General features: G+C 58.6%; 2 protein-coding genes across 8 annotated transcripts; one reads left to right on the top strand and one right to left on the bottom strand.

Moving 5' to 3' along the window:
* Positions 1 to 255: 255 nt before the first annotated feature.
* Positions 256 to 7,783, bottom strand: NFKBIE (NFKB inhibitor epsilon). Its single transcript, XM_045801481.2, has 6 exons — positions 7,172 to 7,783; positions 4,660 to 4,762; positions 3,716 to 3,938; positions 2,558 to 2,646; positions 2,156 to 2,395; positions 256 to 1,269 (listed from the first exon to the last, which is right to left on the bottom strand). The coding sequence occupies exons 1-6, from the start codon at positions 7,537 to 7,539 to the stop codon at positions 1,204 to 1,206; spliced, it is 1,089 nt and encodes a 362-aa protein (XP_045657437.1). The 5' UTR covers positions 7,540 to 7,783; the 3' UTR covers positions 256 to 1,203.
* TMEM151B (transmembrane protein 151B) lies at positions 5,113 to 18,484 on the top strand. 7 transcript variants are annotated; one of them, XM_087857065.1, is made up of 7 exons: positions 5,113 to 5,341; positions 9,672 to 9,776; positions 9,886 to 10,024; positions 12,695 to 13,399; positions 14,164 to 14,218; positions 15,713 to 16,007; positions 17,211 to 18,484. In XM_087857065.1, exons 4-7 carry the CDS (start codon positions 13,216 to 13,218, stop codon positions 18,336 to 18,338), a joined length of 1,662 nt encoding a protein of 553 aa, XP_087713191.1. In that variant the 5' UTR covers positions 5,113 to 5,341; positions 9,672 to 9,776; positions 9,886 to 10,024; positions 12,695 to 13,215; the 3' UTR covers positions 18,339 to 18,484. The 7 variants fall into 7 exon arrangements, with proteins under 7 accessions (XP_087713191.1, XP_045657500.1, XP_045657484.1 ...); XM_045801544.2 differs by having other exon boundaries at positions 15,710 to 16,007; XM_045801528.2 differs by having other exon boundaries at positions 14,083 to 14,218.

The raw sequence follows: 18,484 nt of genomic DNA, 5'->3' as shown, positions 1-18,484 counted from the left end.
CCCTCTGCCGAGTCCCACTGGCCCGCCCTCCGGGGCCTCTCAGCAGAGGCCTTCCCCTGGACACTCGTCCTTCTGTCCAGGCTGAGATGACACGCCTCACAGACCTCCCCCGACTACCCGAAGGAGGGCCCTCCACCGACTCGTGTTCTCACTTTACTTTTCCTTCACAGCATCCACTGCAACTTGTAATTATCTATTTATTTGGACGTTTATGATTTTAATGGCTGTCTCATTCACTAGACTGTAAGCTCCAAGTGGCCAGAGATTGTGTTGGTTTATTCCCCCACACCCAGACGACCATATTCACCTAACAGGGACTTCAAACGCGTGGAATGAAAGGAAAAACAGAGAAAGCCATAGCTCCCTCGTGTTAGCCTCCAAGGCTAGCCCTTCTCTCTGGGGTCCTCCAGGGCAGTGACGAGCACCACCCTCGGGGTGGGGTGGGGGGTTCTTCTCATTTATCTGTGTCCGCAGGAAGGGCAAGGGTTTGTGATGGACAGACAGGCCTGAGGACTGTTAGCTCTCCCCATAACCCCCCACACCTAGCAAGGTCCTACCCTGCTCCGGTGGCAATTTCCTTCTGTCTCTGCCATAAAGTCACAAGGCAGGCCTATCTAAAAATCCCCAACGCACACAGACATGCGCGTGCGCAAAATAACTTGGGGGGGGGGGGACTTTTTAAAGGTCTCTGCTGTTTTAGTGTCATGTTATTGAAACGTCCCCTTCTCCAAAGGCTCAGTTCAGGGCCTCCTGTGTAAAGTCTTTAAACAACAATGTTTAAGAGTCCTCAACAGCAGTGGGTTGGAACCCCTCAGGGTCCTGCTTGCTGATTTCAGTTTCTCTCCTCCCTCGGGAGAGTCCATGTTTTCCTACTGCTTGGCAGCTTCAAGGCTGACCCAACGTGGGTAGAAACGAGAGCCCCTGCCATCTTCTAGAAGCAAACAGGCTTCGCCCAGGATGCCTCGGGCTTTGGGAGTCTTCAAGAATCTCCGTCCACCTAGGAAGGTCTTCCTTCCAGACTGGCCTTCTCTCACTTGCGATCCCTCCTCTCAGCTCAGGACTGTGCCGGCCCCAGGCTGTGGCCTCAGCAGTCCCCAGGACACCAGGAGGGCACATTGTCTGGGCCCAAACTGCAGCAGCTATGGCTCCAGCTTCCAGATGGAAAGAGATGGAGTCTCCAGGGCCCCAGACTCTGCCCTGGCTTCAGTCGGCACACAGCAGTGGCTTCCCAGAGATCTTCAGGTCATCAAAAGGCAAAAGAGCAAAGGGCTGAGAAAGAGAATGGAGAGAAGCAGGATAAGGGCCCACGGGAAAAAGGCAGCAATGGTGAAAGGGAGCTGGGGAGACAGATTGGGCCTTTTCCTCTCCACCAAATGACAGTTGAAGGACATCTCGGAACAAATCTTCCTACTAATCCCCCAAATAGGGGCCCCTCTGGGCTAGGCAGAGCCCTGAAGCCTTAGGCAGGCCCTCACTCTCTAAGCTAATGTCAGAATATCAGAGCCAACAAGGACCCCAGAAGTGATCTAGCCCATGGGACTGGGGGCTTTTGTTGGCAGTGGGGTGGAGTACTTATGAAACATTTTGAATTTTTTTTTTTTTAAGTAAGCTCTAGGCCCAACATGAGGCTTGAACTCATGACCCTGAGTTCAAGAGTCACACGCTCTACTGACTGAGCCAGCCGGGCGCCCCTGAATACTTTTTGACACTGAACATTTTAAAATGGGAAAGAATATACAGGAAATCTAGGTTCCATCTCTCTTAAAAAAATTCCAAGACCCGGAAGTACTGGGCCCACATTCCTCCTCTGCGACTACCTGCTGAAGCCAAGTACAGTGACCCTTGGGCACAGCCTCTGATCTCCCACAGGCCCCATCACCCTGTCTTAACACCTAGCCAGCCTCACTGATCCACTGTAACTGCAGGGCTCCTGGTCCAGTCCAAGCTGGAGCTCCCTGGTCTTGACCAACTAAGAAGACAGGTGGAGGGAGGGGCAGAGGCTTGCTCAAGGTCCCACAGTGGGTGAGTGGCAGAGTCGTGGATGTGGACTGCACCCCGGAATCCCGGCTCCTCGGCCCTTTCAGCCGCTCCAGGGCCTGTCTCTGCTATGGGTCTGGGAGATCCTGGCGAGCAGAGCCGAGCCTGTGCCTCTTACATCCTCAGCCAGGTCCTGGGGAGTCTCGTCCTCCACATTCCGCAGCAGGGAGTCGGCGCCTGCCTCGCACAGAGTAGACGAGATGCTGCTGAGGCCCCGACCGGCCGCGAGGTGCAGGGGTGTGCAGCCGTTGAGCATGCGCGCGTCCACCCGGGCGCCCGCCTGGAGCAGGAACTGTACCAGACCCCGCTCCTGGGTCTCCACAGCCAGATGCAGCGCCGTCTTCCCACTCGTGCCCTCCTGCAGGGGAATGAGGCTGTCAGCCGGGGGCCTCGAGAGCCATCATGCTGGGCCCGGCCCGGAGAAGGAGGTGAGGGCCACCGGGTCTGCCCGCTGGGCAGGGGGCCGGGGGCGGGACAGGGCGGTGGCGCAGGCCCCGGGCTGGTCCTGACAGCCCCTCACCTGCGTGTCAATGTCGGCTCCGTTCTGGAGCAGGAGTTCCATGAGCGGCCGGTTCCTCTGCAGGGTGGCAATGTGGAGACACGCCAGACCTGGGATGGGGTGAGGGTGGGGGCTGCTCAGCGGCAGCCACCAACTCCCTCTCCCCCTCTTTCAGGGACCTCCCTGCCCCTCAGCCCCCAGGGACTTACTGCCCACTCAGTGCCTCTGATCACAGGACTGTTCAAACACAAACCCAAAAAACCCCCTCAAAAGTCTGAGGGGAAAGGAACTCAAAGTTTCCACTTTTTCAGAGTCATGTTATTGAAACTTTCACGCTTCAGGGGTCAGGTGGCTGAGTGACACCCCATATACACGCGCACCCTCCCCCCCACATACCCCTCCCCCCTTCTCTCTCTCCCCTCCACCCCTCTCAAACTCTCCCTGCCTTCAAGACCTATCCAAAAACCACCTTCTTCAGAGCTCTCCAGGATCCCCAGGCCTCAGCCCTTCCCTGGGCTCCCCTAACCTTTCTGCTGTCTCCTTTCTGGTGTGGACCCCCCCGCCCCGAACTAGATTCAAAGTGACACCCCTCACCTCCTTCAAGTCTCTGCTCCAACTCCCTGCTCCTTGAGGGTTTCCCTGGCCGTTCTCTTTCAAAATCACCCCCCATCCCTGACATTCTAGTTCTCACTCTGCTCTCCTGAAAAGGGCTTGCTGCTTGCTACCTGCTAGAAAACTCCCTGCTTAGGCTTCCTGTTGGCCTCCATCATTGTCTGTTTTGTTCACAGACGCCAGTCCAGCTCCCGGAATACTGTCTGGCACATAGCAGGCCCTCAGTACATTTCTGTCACATGAATTAACGAGTTCATCGAAATCTCTGTTAAACTAAATAGCTTGAGGGCAAGGTCTGGCTCTCTCTTTTGCACACAGCAGGCTCTCAGTAAGTTCTCAATCAAATTCATTCATTCGTTCGTTCGTTCGTTCGTTCCTTCCTTCCTTCCTTCCTTCCTTCCTTCCTTCCTTCCTTCCTTCCTTCCTTCCTTCAGCAAAGATGTACCGAGTACCTATGTGCTTGGAACTGGAGGTGCATTGATGGACACGCTGTGAGCCTCCTTTCCCTGAGAGTGGGGGTCCATCTCCTGCTCCCTTCTCATCCCACGGGCCCTGAGGCCGCCATACCTTGCCAGTTTTGTAGCTGGAGGTCCAGGGAGTGGGATGGTCCTCGGCCTGGCTCTGGCCGCCCCTCCAGCAGGCAGCGGGCACAAGCCAGGTGCTGGCGCTGACAGGCCACATGCAGGGCCGTGTCACCATGTCGATCCTGTAGCACCCGACTAGCCCCCTTCAGCACCAGGGCCCGAACTGCTCCAGGCTGGTCCAGATGTACAGCCAGATGGAGTGCGGTCTGCAGGCATGAAGGGGCACAGGGCAAATGTACAGACGCCTACCTCTGGGGACATGCTAGGGTAGACCCAGGAATTAGCAGCTGCCAGCACCTTCTCTGAGGGCAGCTTATAAAGACTGTGGCCCTGGTCTTCCAAGGAAATGCTATAAAACCCTTCCCTCTGTCACCGCCCGCCAAGCTCTTGGGACCCCCAGTTCCGGAGGCAGGGTGAGGGAAGTGGGCCCCTGCTCTTCTTGCAGGTCCCTTCAGCCCCTGGAGAAAGGACAGATGGGGGTGGGGTCTTACCCCCCCCCCACCTCCCAGGGAGCCCCCTGTTATCCCCAGGGGCCACGTGACAAGGAAAGGCAGGCGGGAGGAAAGACAGAGGTACCAGGCAGCCTCCATCGGGCATTCTCCTCTTTTAAGCCTCCATGCGGATGCCACCTCCCATATTAAGCCTTCCCGGGCTGCTCCCTACAGACACTGGATCCCACAGTAGCTGCTATGTGTCTCTATCATAATCTTGTCACTGTGCTATGTAATTAGGTGTTGACATGAGTCCCCTAGCCCAGGCTCGAGCACCCTGTGGGCAGAGTCTGTGTCTTACTCATGTCTGTATCATTGGCTTCTATCCCGGTGGCCGGCATATGGTTTCCGGAGTGCGTAGCCTCAGTATACTCGTGCGGCTGCTAGGAATGGGGCAGGTACAGGTATCTGGGCAGAGCCCACCCTCTCCACCCACCTGGTAAAGGTTGTTCTGAATGTCCAGGACCTCCTGGGGCAGCAAAGCCAGGCAACAGAGCAGCACAGCTGGGGCCTCGTGAATCACCGCCAGGTGGACCAGCCTGGGAGGGGGAAGCAGCAGGAACAGCGTTTAGTGTCAGGGCTCAGGCCCTAGAGAGGGAGCTAGGGAGCTAGGGTCCTGGGGTCCCGGGGTTAGAAGGAAGAGCACATCAATCTCCAAGAAGCCACTCATAGGGCAGGTGTAGGAAGTGAGAGTTTGGGCCAGGAAGTGAGGGTTGGTGAGGGAAGCCGGGGATCCTGGGGCTGGGAGCTCCAAGTTCCCATCTCTGGCCTTCAGGAGGGCCTTGGCGGAGTGGGAGCGTGGGCAGGGTGCTGATGGGACAAGGTCCTTCCTGTTCGGCCTGCCCACACCCCACTCCCCTCTGGCCCCAGGGCCCTGCCAGGCCGGCTGCAGCTCAAAGCCAAACTGAAAGCTGCTGGGGTAGCACAGAGGTGGTTTCCGGGGCTGAGCTCCCCACCTCCGCCAACCCCAACAGGGAGGACTGAGAGGCAGGAGTGCCCCCACTCCCAGCGACTCAATGTTCCACGTTCCAAGGGAGAGAAAACAGAAGCTCTTGGAAGAGGAGCCCGGAGACAGCGAGGCATCCTGTCCTGCCGCCCTTCACAGGGGAATCAAGAGGGTCAGTCTGCAGACAGCACAGACTGGGTGGGGCCTGACCAGAGGCCCTCCACTCCGCATACAGTTCCAAGGGGAGGTCTGTGCGGTGCAGAAAATGTGCGTCTCTTGGGGGCCAAAGAGCCTTAGCCTCTTGCTAAGGTGGGAGGGGGCAGCTGGGAGGGGAAGTTCCAGTCCTGGGGTTTCCCCACGTCAGGTGGGGAAAACGAAAGCCAGAGCTGGAGGGTCTAGGCCAGGACAGCTGCCTTGGGGCATTAACTGCCCCAAGGGGTAGTTTGGGTAAAGGCGTATCCGGGCTGGGGAGGGGGCTGCTCAGGCACGAGGAGGGCAGGCTTGGTGGCAGGCGGCAGGAGAGGCCCAGGAGAGAGTGACGGAGGGAGGGCGGGAGGAACCGCTCTGGAAATCCCCTCGGCCAGGGCCTGTTCTCTAGGTCACATTCCTGCAGCCACCTCCCTCTCTCCCTGTCTCCCCTCCTCCCACTTCCTCTTCCCACTTCCATAAGTCCTACAGGCCAGACACCTCTGAGGGAAGAGAGTGCCCTCTCCTCCCTAGGGACCTCCTGGGGAGTCTTGCCGCCTCTTCTCTGCCCTCCCCCCCACAGTCTAGATAGACACCTGTCTCTAACTAGGTAAAGGCTGCAGCAGCGGAGAGGCTAACAAAGGACGGCAGTGTCAGAAGTCTTCAATCCCTAGGTCAAAGGTCAGTCATAGGTATTCCACATGGAGCCCCCCAAATCTTGGTTCTGGGCCTGAGGCTGGTGATCTGGTTACAAAAAGGCCTGGGGTCATTCCTTTCCCACCCACTGGGTCCACGGGCTGTCTTTGTCAAAGGCCACCCAGGATTAGGACTCTTCCCATCTCCAAAAAGCAGGTCAGGACAAACACCTCTGGCCTCCTCTACCCACCCCACCACCATTCATTCCAGCATCCCTGATCAGGGACCCCGGCCCACTCCACTCTGTTTCTCGCCCCCAAATCCCAGCCACCCCTTCACCTGACGGTGTTTCTTCTTCCTAAGGGGCAAATCTTCAACTGGCCAGTCCCTCCCACACAAACTGCTTCTTGGTTCAACTGCCTGCCCCCCAACTGCCTGGGCCCGGGAGAGGAAGGGTAAACTAAAGGGATCAGACAGGACAGGGAGGGAGACTTGGGGGGCTCAGGAGGTGGAGGGTGTCGGTAAAGCTGACTCCAGCCCTCACTTCCCCTTTTGCAGCAGAGAAGGAAGTATGCTGGGCCGCCAGTCGCTTGTCTGTCTGCTGGGGCAAGAGTGCCCCAGCCTGGCTCACCCCCTCTTCCTCGGAGCTAGCCTCGGCTCTGCACCCTGGCAGTACCCCCATCCTTAGCTTCTTGACCCCCACTGGCAACCTGTAACTGGCACCTTTTGTTCCTTGAGACAGGGTATTCTGAGGTCAGGGGCTGGGAATCCCAGATATTGAGCAAACAAGGATGCCCTCTCCCCCAGCAAGGAAAAAAAAAACAAAAAACTTGGACTGGTCAGGGGAATTTTCACTTCCAAGGGGTGGGTTATTGGCAGCTTTCCAAGTTGCTAGCTGGGGTTCCAGGTGTCTGGTAAGGGCCCTGTCAGCTCTGCCCACCTTCCAAAGGGAAAGCAGAGAGATGATGCCATGGCCTCTGGTCCGGGGCTGGCCAGAGCTCAAAAGTGGGCTGAGAGTGAAGTCTGGAGTTTGGAAGAGAGAGTGGGGACTGCCCCTTCCAGCGCGGGTGTCTTGAGGTACCCTCACAGAGTGGGTTCCCGGCCTGTTGAAGATCCTGGCAGACCAGGAGTTAGCATCGATTGGAAGGGGTCCCTGTCTCAGCCTAGACCCCATACTCACGTGTCTCCATCTTCGGAGATGTAAGTGAGTGCTTCCAGCTGCTGAGGGCTCAGCGCCCCCGCGGCGGGGAGCTGCGAGCGTGGAGCTGGGTTCTCGGTCTCCGTGCCCCCCAACAAGGGCAGGGGCTCGGTGAGCGACGAGGAACCATAGGTGGAGTCAGCACGCTCCCCATCTGTGTCTTCCTTCTCCTGTGGCTCCTTGGCTGTTCCCGGAGGATGAGTCCAGGGCTGGGGGCCGCCGCCATCCGAGGGCCCAGAGGCTGGGGCCGGGGTGGGCTCGGGCAGGGAGCGCAGAGAGCGCAGAGACTCGATGCCCGAGTCATACTGGCTCTCATCTGTCTCGTCCGGCCCCTTCCGCGCCTCCGACATGCCAGCGGTGCCGGCCCGCGGGGGCCAGGTCCGAGCAGGATCCGGCTCCAGGCTCCGCCGCGCCGCCTTTCCGGGTTGCAGGTCCGCCTTGCAGAGCTGGAGCCCGGTCGGGAGTGGCCTCCTTCCCGGGCTGCGGGAGCCCGAGGGGTCGGCGAGAAGCGCGGGCGAGGCTTGGAGCGCTGGAGGCTTCCACGGCAGCGGCTACTCAGGGCAGCTGGACTGCCCAGTAGGACTCGCTCTCTCGCCCCGCCCCTCAGGCCCCGCCCCCGATAGGCGCTTCCGGACCGAGGCCCCGCCCCCCGGAATCCCCCTTACCCCGCCCTCTGGGTTGGCTTCGAGTCAGGGGTTACCCGGTCCTGAGTCACTCGTGCGTTAATTCACCCACTCATTCATTCATTCATTCATTCATTCATTCATCCATCCATTCATTCATTCATTCATTCATTCATTCATTCATTCATCCGTCCGTCCATCCATCCATTCATTCATTTTTTTCCCTTCTTTTCATTCATTAATTCCATGCATTTTCTTTCTTTCCTTCCTTTCTTCCATTTCTTCATTTTTTCCATTAATTCATTCATTATTCGTTTTTATTTTTTTAAAGATTTTTATTTATTTATTTGACACAGAGAGAGCGAGAACACATGCAGGGGGAGGGGGACAGGAAGAAGCAGGCTCCCCACCAGGCAGGGAGCCCAATTAGGGGCTTGATTCCAGGACCCCGGGATCATGATCTGAGCTGAAAGCAGTTGCTTAACCAACTGAACCATCCAGGCGCCCGTTTTCGTTTGTTTTTAAAGGAATATTTATTAATCATCTGCACAGGCTGGGCATCTTGCAGGGAGAGCACTGCTTCCTATCTCCTACCCATTTCTCTCAATTTCTGTGGTTTTCTCATCTATTGGTGCCCAGGAGTTTGGGTAGGGAACGAAAGGGGATATCTATTGTCTTTAAAGGAAGAGCTCTCTCTTTGGGTCCTGGCTAGAGGTCTTCTGCATCAACTTCCCAGATCATATAGAATTGGGCATGAGGATGTTTTTTTTGTCTTTGTTTTTGTTTTTTTGAAAGTGGGTTTTCTCAGGCAAGCTGTTGTGTTAAAAAAAAATTGCAGAGTGGTCATGTTTTTTGTTGTCTAAAAAAGCAGAGCGGTCATTCTTCACAGGGATGAAACACTGGCTCTGGGCGGTTCCAACATCTGCTTACCCCTAGCCGTCAGGGAAGTTTAGTTCCTCATGGTGGGGCCAGGATGGGGAGGCCCCAGACATGCTGGGCCATGCTCTGCTGAGGTCCCCACCACAGCCACAGCCCCAATGCCAGCACATCTTTCCTCCTTTCCTGTCCCTTCTTTCCCTGGGCCTGAAGGGCCTAGGGAGGTTGTAGGCAAACTCCACCCCCATGGTGAGCCCCGACCCATTCCCCATGATTCATCCCCTACCCCAAGTGCCATCAACCCAGGGGCAGCAATGATCTTAGACAATCATTCCCAAGAGAACACCTCCCTTTTCCATCTCTGGCATTGGCGGAAAGAAGGTGGAGTGAGTGTAGACAGCTACGAGCCAGCTTTCCTACTGCCCTCCTCCAGGTAACTTCATTTTCTTCATCCATCTATTCCTCTGTTTGACAAACATGCATGGGGTTTTTCCTATATGCCTGACATTGGTCTTTCTGCTGGAAGCAAAACCGAGTAACAGTAATAACCAGCAACCACTAACCCCACCCCCACTCAAAAATGTCCCATGGTCCCAGCCTTCAAAAATCTCCCTGGCAATTATAATACAGAGTACTTGTGCCAAGACAGGAGTGAGAACAGGGTGCCATGGGGGCACACAGGGGGGTCAACTACCCAGTGGAGTGAGGGGAAGGGAAGAGGGCTGGGGAGAAGAGAGGTACCTAGTGTGTGTGCTTGGAGGGGTGAGTCAAGAGAGAAGAGTGGTGGGCAGATGGGAGGAGATGCCTCACTGCTCTTCATCCCTGTGGAGAAGCAGAGCGGAGAGGATGTGTTGAGCATGAGGCAGTGAGAAGCCATGAGGGGAAAGCCCAAGGAAATTGAGGCATCTCCTTCCCTTGAGGTCAGTGTGATTTCAGATGTTCTCAACTTCCTCCCCTGACATGTTCCTCTCTCATCCTCAAAGGCTAGAGCAAAAATACAGTCGGGAACTCCAGACCCAGACTGCTTGGGCTCAGATCTGGCACTATCACATCCCCATCTTAAAGTTGGGAAGCTGAAACCCAGAGAGGTGAGTTGAACTGCCCAAGATCAGTCAGGAAGGACAGAGCCGGGTTCTCCTGTCCCTAATCCAAAACTCTGAAAAACATTTTCCCTGAAACTTTGTTTCCTTTATGAAGGTCTAAGGAGTTGGGGCACCCACCGCAAGGACACAAGAACTCAGAGTATGCAGTGACCATCGCTTTCCTTCAGACAGAGCTGAATTTAAGGAAAAATCCATCCCAATTCGGTCCCGTGTCCCGCTCGGAACCGTAACAGGTGTGTAGCAGCCCCTTTTCTGGCCACATGAGGTCAGCATTGAGTCACTCACTGCTTCCAGCACCTTGCCTGCACTCTTGACTGGAAGCCCTTCTTGGGGACCCTTCAGAATGGGGAGAGGGACCATACAGTACCATTTGGAAAGATGACTTGGGGACTCTGACTCAGGCCTCAGCATGGTCGGGGGCCTGACTTTGCTTCCTCAGCCCCTCCAGTCCTCTTCTCTCTCTGCTGTTTTTTTTCTGGTTCCCTTTGTAGTGCCCCCACTCCCAGCTTCCACCCACCCCAGCCAGTCTCCTCTTCAGGAAACAGGCCCGGTTGCCATGGTGACCAGCTGGTCAGCTGGCTCCTTCCTTGCCCCCTCCCTTCACCCCTCTTTCTCCTGAGCTTCCAAGGAAGGGTAATGTGTGTGGATGGAGGGGGTTGTTAGGGGTCCTTTATCTCCTGGGAGCTCTGGGGTTGGCCAAAAGGAGTTGGGCAAGCTGTCCTCCAAAGCCCCCCTGAGGTGGAGACAGGAAGGCAGTAGGGGTGGGGAACAGGAGCAAGATCACAACAACTAAATGGGGAGTGTGAGCCTCCTATCTGGGTTAGGAAAGAGCAGGGCTAGGAACTCTGCGTGGTCTGCAGTGAGGACTGAACTAAGTGGAACCGGCTGAGACCAGAAGTGGGGTTGGAGTTAGTTGAGAGGCAGGGCTTCCCGTAAAAAAATACCGGTGGGAGACACTGGAGTGAGCCACCAAGTGAGATTCCTCCTCTGCGCTGAGAATGGGGGAGAGGCCAGCCTCTTCAGGACCACACCCTTCCTCTGTTTGGGTCTGGAGGATGGAATGACTGACCGGTGGGGGATCATGACTGACCAGTGGGGGATCATGTAGGCTGGATGGTTCTGTAGCAGGAGGCCGCCAGCCAGCCACCTTAGCTTGGCCTGGAAAGAGGAGAATTGGAAAACGGAGGCAGGACCAGGAGCGGGTGTGTGGGGGAGGGTGGGACCGAGGCAGGGGCCATTCTGCCTCAGGTGAGCACCCCAGCACATGACTGAGCTTGTCCCCTAGCCCAGAGACGGTTCTCCAAAGCTTTGCCTTAAGTTGACTTCCTACCCACAAACAGCCCCATGGCCTTTGGAATGGAAAAGATCTGGACTCTAGGACTAGCTCTGTGAGTACTAGCAGGTGACCTTGAGTAAATCGCTCACACTCCCTATACCTTGGTTCTGATGTGGGAAACAAAAGCAGAAGAAAAATGATTAAATTTCCTTACTACCTACAGCCCATTGACAAGTCCTTGCAACAGGCCGAGTGACCTTCCTCTAGGGACTCCACTGCCTCAGTGATAATACTTTGCTAAGGGCAAAAGGCAGTCCTGGCCTGACACCCTCCTCCTCCCCCAGGATCCTGTAAGTCTATTTGAACATATAAAATTTCCTTTGGAAACTTCCTTTATCTCAACCCCCCCCCCCCCGCCAAGATATGTGTTGGCGATCATCCCCCAATCATATGGCCCACCGATACACATCTGAAGGGTCTCATGACTAAGGTTTTATTAGACGGTAATAAATGACCTTTTCCCAACAATAGCTAGCCCCCTCCAGGTCCTGGAAACCTTGCTTCCAAAATTCCTTGGAGGCTTACGCTATCCCTAACCCCCTCCCAACTTGAGGGTATATAATGGGCCACTCCTCATGACCCCAGTGCAGCTCTTTCTGCCCATGGGTCCTGTCCCCGTGCTTTAATATATCACCATTTTGCACCAAAGATGTCTCAAGAATTCTTTCTTGGTCGTCAGCTCCGGACTCCACCTCACCTCACCTCACCTCACCGATGTCCCATAACCTCATCAGTTCCTCGTGGGTAAATAGGGGACCAGTTACTATATGTCAGAGACTCTAACACAGGACGGGGCACAAAGTAGGATTTCACAGTGCAGAAACAGATTGAATATGCATAGCCTTTATACTATTTATCATAATGATTAGTGCCCCTCCCCATTAGACTTTGTGCGCTTTGAGGGTAGACTGTTGTATGTTTCATTTCTGAACAGGGTACACAGTAGGTACCTAATGCCTGTTTATTGAATGGATGCATCCAGGAATGAATGAATGCATGTCAGTTTTCTTTCTGCCCGTCCCAGGCAGTACGGGGAAAAGCAGTGGGGGTGGATGGCAGGAAGGGGCAGGCTACTTGCAGTCACTCAGCCTGGCCTGGGGTCTATGACTTTGCCTCCTACACCCACAGAAGAAGGGCGGAGGCTTAGAGATTGTCCAGGCAACTTTTTCAATGCACAGATGAGGAAACTAAGGCTTAAAGAGGGGAAGGCACTTGCCCAAGGTCACGCCACCCCTTAATGGCAGAGCCAGGATTAAGAATTAGAACTCAGGCTTCCTGATCTCCAGCCTAGGTCAATGTACATGCTTCATTGCTTCTTTGGGGCTGTTCCTCTAGGGAAGGAAAATGGCTCTGTGAAGGCTGATTCCAATGTCCTCCCCTCTGCCCTCTGGTAGTCCTTTCTCACATCTCGCTCCAATCCTTTCCCTTTCATCCGATTCCCTCTCTGTTCACTTGGGTCTAGCCTCTGAAGGCTGGCTCCCGCCTTAACCCGTTACCAGCCAACTGGGAATAAGGATCTTCCCTAGGGTTCCAAGACTCAATTTCCTTTCCCCACCCGCGGCCCCAGGAACTTGCAGGAACCAACGATGGGGAGGGATGTTGGCTGAACCACTGGTGCCCACTCCGCAGAGAAGGGACGGAAGGAGTTGCGGCAAAGATCTTCCCAGGAAGGGGGTGGTGGTGGTGCGGTGAGAAAGACTGGGAGTGGGGAAGGGGTGCGGGGAGCCCCTGTTGCTTCTTCTCTTTGGGGGGTGGTTATTAGGTAGTCTTGGGGAAGGCGGAGTTTGGGGGGCCGGGGGCGGGGCTCCTGCGCTGGGAGGAAGAGGTGGGGCGCGCTGGCTCCAGCTCGGCTCAGACAAAAGGCGGCGGCGGGAGCGGGCGGGAGGCGGAGCGGCGCCGCGAGGGCCTCAAGGTGACACCCGCCCCCGGCCCCGGCCCCCCCGGCCCGGCCCCCCAGCCCGCCTCCCCACCCCCAGCCCCTAAGCCCCCTACCCCCGGTGCCCTTTCCAGGCCCCCTCCCCCCAGCGGGGGGGTGGGGAGCAGCGAGGGCCCCGCCCCCTCCCGCCCCTTCCCCAGGGCCCGCGCAGGATGCCCTCGGCCCCCGGCAGCCCCCCGGGCAGCCCTGAGCTCGACGCACCCCCTCTACGCCATGTCCCCCCCTGGCTCGGGCGCGGGAGAGAGCGCCGGCGGCGGCGGCGGAAGTGGCGGCCCCGGGGTCCCGGAGGAGCCCACGGCGGCGGCGGCGGCGGCCGAGGGCCCCGCCCGAGAGGAGGTGAGAACAGGCGGCGCCCCTTCCCCGGGCGCGGCCGTAGCCTGGCCCCCCATCCCCCGCGGCGCGCGGCCCCCGCCGGTTCCGCCGCAGCGCGGCCGGCGCCCCGCACCCCGAGTCTGCCGCTGCAGCCGCAGTCCCGCGCCGATGCCCCCACCGGCGGCCGGAGATGTCCGCCGTGGCGGGGAAGGGGCTGCGCCGGGGGCGGGGCTCGGGGGTCCTGGGCAGGGGGAGGGGCCTAGGGGCGGAGCCTCGCGGACCCCGGGCGGATGGGGTGGGGACCGTGGCAGGAATCCTGTTTCGCTGAGGGGATGCAATCTTGAAGGCCAGGAAGGGCGACTTGGAGGGGCTGCAGAGGCAGGAGAGTACCATGGGGAAATGGTGGTGGTACCTGAGCTGTGGTCCTGAGAAGGTCAAATGTGTACAGAGGAGATTCCCCCTGGGGTCACTAGGAGGTTGTGAGTGCACCTCTCTCTCCCAACGTCCATGCAGCTTCCCCACTCCCACGGGGGCCCTGAGCCCAGGAATCCTTCAGAGTGTTGGAAATAAGCATATCCCTAGTTGGGGGCCCTATTCTTCAGTCCTCTTAACCTGGAAACAAAGAGACTGAGGAAGGTACCAGTAGCACTGCTCCCCTCCCCCATCGCCCGTGCACACTTGTGCACACAGTGTACACACCGCACTAGGGCAGAAGCACATGGGCAGGGACAGACCTGCAGGTAGAGACCCTTTCAGCTGTGCTTTCAGTGGGACACGTGCACCCTCAGGCCGGCACACGAAGGTACACGTTGCACACCCCCCAAGGACAAGGCTCCTGGAAAGGTACATGTACCCTAATCTTGTTTGTATATGCTGTGTGCTATTGCCTAGCCCACCTACCTATCTGCACTTCCAGATCTTTCCTCTCATTTCACACCAGGCTCAGGGCCTGCTGCCTGTGACTGTGCCCTTCGTTTCCACCCTTTTCTCCCTACCTGTGGCTAGCCTCCAGGTCAGGCCTGGCAAACTGGAGGAAATCAGGATCTCAGCAGGAGGGTGTGTGTGTGGGAGGGGGGAGTTCCTAAAGCTAGACAGCAGGGATGAGGAGTGGGAAGGCACAGCCCACCACCCGAAATCCTGGCTGCTGGGTGCCAGCACCATGGTGGGCACCCCGGATGCAGAGAATGAGACCCTGCCCTCAGGAGCACCCAGTCTACACGTGTAAACAACTCACTGGGGCGACCGTGGGACCGAATGGGCCAAGTGCTTTAACAGGCCCCCAGAAAGCCCCAAGAATCATTTTGACAAATGACTGGACTGCAGACGTCCTCCTTCCTACCCCCCTAACCCGGTCCCACATCCCCACTCCGCAGCCACTTGCCTCTGCCCTTCTGGATATCTCCTCCTGGACTGCCTTCTACTCAGAGATGCCAGTCCTCTCCCTCTCAACTTAGAACACGGGAAGGATGTTAGGGTCCAGGAAGGAGACTTACAGGAGGCCTCGGGGTCAGAATGTGGGGAGTCAGAGCTTGGGGTTTCCTGGGCAACCCCCCCCACCCCTCCAAAGGAGGTATGAGACTACTTGTCTGTGAGGGACGGGGAGGTGGATGGGTCAAAGAGGACTGGCTCCTGCAGAACCCAGGATTCAAAGAATCGGGAAGGTGTGAGGGCCCCACCTGTTCAGTGGGAAGGTGATGTCAGTGGGTCCCTCCCCGCTTTCCTGGAACACCTGGAAGGAGTCCTGGCTGGGGACCTGCCTTCGCTGATGCCTATCTGTCCTCCCTTGTCTTCCCCATCCACACCTCCTGTTTCATGGCCATCTTTATGTCTGTCTTTGGACTCTCTTTCTCTGGGTGCCATCCTATCCGTCTGTGTCTTCTCTGCCACCTGGGCCTCCTCCCTCCATCTCTGGCTCTGATCCTTCTCTGCCTTTTGGGGTGTCTGTCTCTCTCTGCACTTTCCTGTACTGGCGTTCTGGTCTCTTTTCCTGTCCTTGTGGCTCACTCTGGGTCATTTCTGCATTTATCTTTGGTCCTCGGCTCCCATCTCGGTCTTACCTTTTCTCTCCGCGTCCCTGTCTGCCTGTCATCTCTGATGCTGGCTTCCACCCCTCCGTCCATCTCTGTGCCGGGTCCCGCCACTCCGTCTCACTCCCCGTTCATCTCGGACCTTCCCCTGCCCATCTGAGCAGCAGCGTCCCATCCAGCCCTCTTTCACCAAGTCCCTCTGCCGTGAGTCCCACTGGAAGTGCCTGCTGCTCTCGCTGCTCATGTACGGCTGTCTGGGGGCCGTGGCCTGGTGCCACGTAACCACGGTGACCCGCCTCACCTTCAGCAGCGCCTACCAGGGCAACAGCCTCATGTACCACGACAGCCCCTGCTCCAACGGCTATGTCTACATCCCCCTGGCCTTCCTGCTCATGCTGTACGCCGTCTACCTGGTGGAGTGTTGGCATTGCCAAGCCCGCCATGAGCTGCAGCACCGTGTTGATGTGAGCAGCGTGCGGGAGCGTGTGGGCCGCATGCAGCAGGCCACGCCCTGTATCTGGTGGAAGGCCATCAGCTACCACTATGTCCGCCGCACCCGCCAGGTCACCCGATACCGCAATGGAGACGCCTACACCACCACCCAGGTGAGGGGCTGGAGGGGAGCACAGGCCAGTCCAGATGGGAGGGGGGTGCTGGGACCCTGACTGACTGCCCCCAGGCGGAGGAGCACAGGCAGCGGTGAGCTCTTGTGGACACGGAAACAGGAGGGCAGTAACAACCATGATAATAACAGCAAACACTAGCAGCCAGGCTCTGCCCGACATACATTATAAATCCCAAATCATTTCTTTAATCCTCGTAACAACCCTATGAGGTAGGTAACTACTATCCACATTTTACAGATGAGGAAACTGAGGCCTGGAGAGGTTAAGTACCCTGCCCAAAGTCAAACAGCTAGTATGTGGTGGAGCTGGGATTTGAACCCAGGCAGTCTGGCTCCAGGGTCTATACTGCTTAGTGCTTAATGGTTGGAGATGGCTTCCCAGGCACTATCTCACAGCATGCTCTCACCCGTTCAGTGAGGTGGCTGCTACCAGGTCCTCTTTCACAGGTAAGGAATCCTCAGCTCAGTGACTTGCCCGAGGTCTGCAGCTTCTAAGCGGTAGTGCTAGACTCAAACCTAGGGCCCTGGATCCCAAGTCCAAGGCTCCCAGAGGTGGGAGTCGGCTGGCAAAGAGATGGACGTAGGCGCGGGAGGCCCCATGGAGAGGTGGGGGTGGGGGCTAATTAGCACTTCCTGCACCCGCCAGGATTGGGCCTTATTAGAGCCCTGGGAGAAGATATTTTCTCAGTGGAGGGCGACCTCTGTCTCAGTATTGGGATGGGTAAACGGAAGCTTGGGGCCTGTGAGAAATCGGGGAGGGGGCTGGGTGAGAGCTAAGGTGGGAACAGGGAGACCAGAGACAAAGACCGGTGGACAGGGCGCTCCTCCGCCCACTGGGGAACACACTGTAAAAGGGGAAGAAGGGGCAGCGGGGGACTTGGGAGACAGGGCAAAAAGGCTGGGCAAGCCCGACGATGGGCGGTTCACCGCCAGCACCTGACCCCCTGACAAGGCAGCGCTTCATGACAATTAGCATGCACACCGGTAGGTCCGAGCTCCAGCCCGTAACGGAGGACGCTGAGGGCCTGCGTGGCCCTGTAAAGCCGATGATAAGATGGTGCCCGGCTCCGAGCGGGCTCTAAAGCGGGGCAGCCTAGGGTTTGAGCGGGCAGCAAGAGCGGCGATGGGGCGGACGAGGGTGAGCCGACAGAAGCGACTCCCGCCGCCCTCCCCGGCGCCGCAGGTCTACCATGAGCGCGTCAACACGCACGTGGCGGAGGCCGAGTTCGACTACGCGCGCTGCGGCGTCCGCGACGTGTCCAAGGCGCTGGTGGGGCTGGAGGGCGCGCCGGCCACGCGCCTGCGCTTCACCAAGTGCTTCAGCTTCGCCAGCGTGGAGGCCGAGAACGCCTACCTGTGCCAGCGCGCGCGCTTCTTCGCCGAGAACGAGGGCCTGGACGACTACATGGAGGCGCGCGAGGGCATGCACCTCAAGAACGTGGACTTCCGCGAGTTCATGGTGGCCTTCCCGGACCCGGCCCGGCCGCCCTGGTACGCCTGCTCGTCGGCCTTCTGGGCCGCGGCGCTGCTCACGCTGTCGTGGCCGCTGCGCGTGCTGGCCGAGTACCGCACGGCCTACGCGCACTACCACGTGGAGAAGCTCTTCGGCCTGGAGGGCCCGGGCTCGGCGAGCAGCGCGGGCGGCGGCCTGAGCCCCAGCGACGAGCTGCTGCCCCCGCTCACGCACCGCCTGCCGCGGGTCAATACGGTGGACAGCACGGAGCTCGAGTGGCACATCCGCTCCAACCAGCAGCTGGTGCCCAGCTACTCGGAGGCGGTGCTCATGGACCTGGCGGGGCTGGGGGCGCGCTGCGCGGGGGCGGCGGGCGGCGGCTACGCGCCCGCGGGCGGCTACGGCGGGGTGGGCGGCCCGGGCGCGGCGGGCGTGGCCCCGTACCGGCGCAGCTGCGAGCACTGCCAGCGCGCCGTCAGCAGCTCGTCCATCTTCTCGCGCAGCGCGCTCAGCATCTGCGCCAGCCCGCGGGCCGGCCCGGCGCCCGGGGGCGGGCCGGGCTGCGGGGGCAGCCGCTTCTCGCTCGGCCGCCTCTACGGCTCCCGGCGCAGCTGCCTGTGGCGCAGCCGGAGCGGCAGCGTCAACGAGGCGAGCTGCCCCACCGAGCAGACACGCCTGTCGAGCCAGGCCAGCATGGGGGACGACGAGGACGACGACGAGGAGGAGGCCGGGCCGCCGCCGCCCTACCACGACGCCCTCTACTTCCCGGTCCTCATCGTGCACCGGCAGGAGGGGTGTCTGGGCCACAGCCACCGGCCGCTGCACCGCCACGGCTCCTGCGTAGAGACCTCACTGTGACCTCCGGCCCCGGGCAGGCCCGCCGGTCCTCCCTCCGGCCCCTCGTCGGACTGTGCCCCTGGCGTGTCGCCGGGGGAGTCATGATGGTGACTGAGGGCTGTGCTGGGCATGGCGCGGGGAGGCGAGGGGGCGCGGGACCGACCCCA

The sequence above is a fragment of the Ursus americanus genome, chromosome 29 (assembly GCF_024610735.1).
Source record: "Ursus americanus isolate L20-20 chromosome 29, mUrsAme1.1.p, whole genome shotgun sequence".
In the NCBI taxonomy this organism is placed as follows: domain Eukaryota; kingdom Metazoa; phylum Chordata; class Mammalia; order Carnivora; family Ursidae; genus Ursus; species Ursus americanus.
The sequence above is the reverse complement of the archived record's forward strand: the minus strand, read 5'-3'. Positions and strand labels throughout refer to the sequence as shown.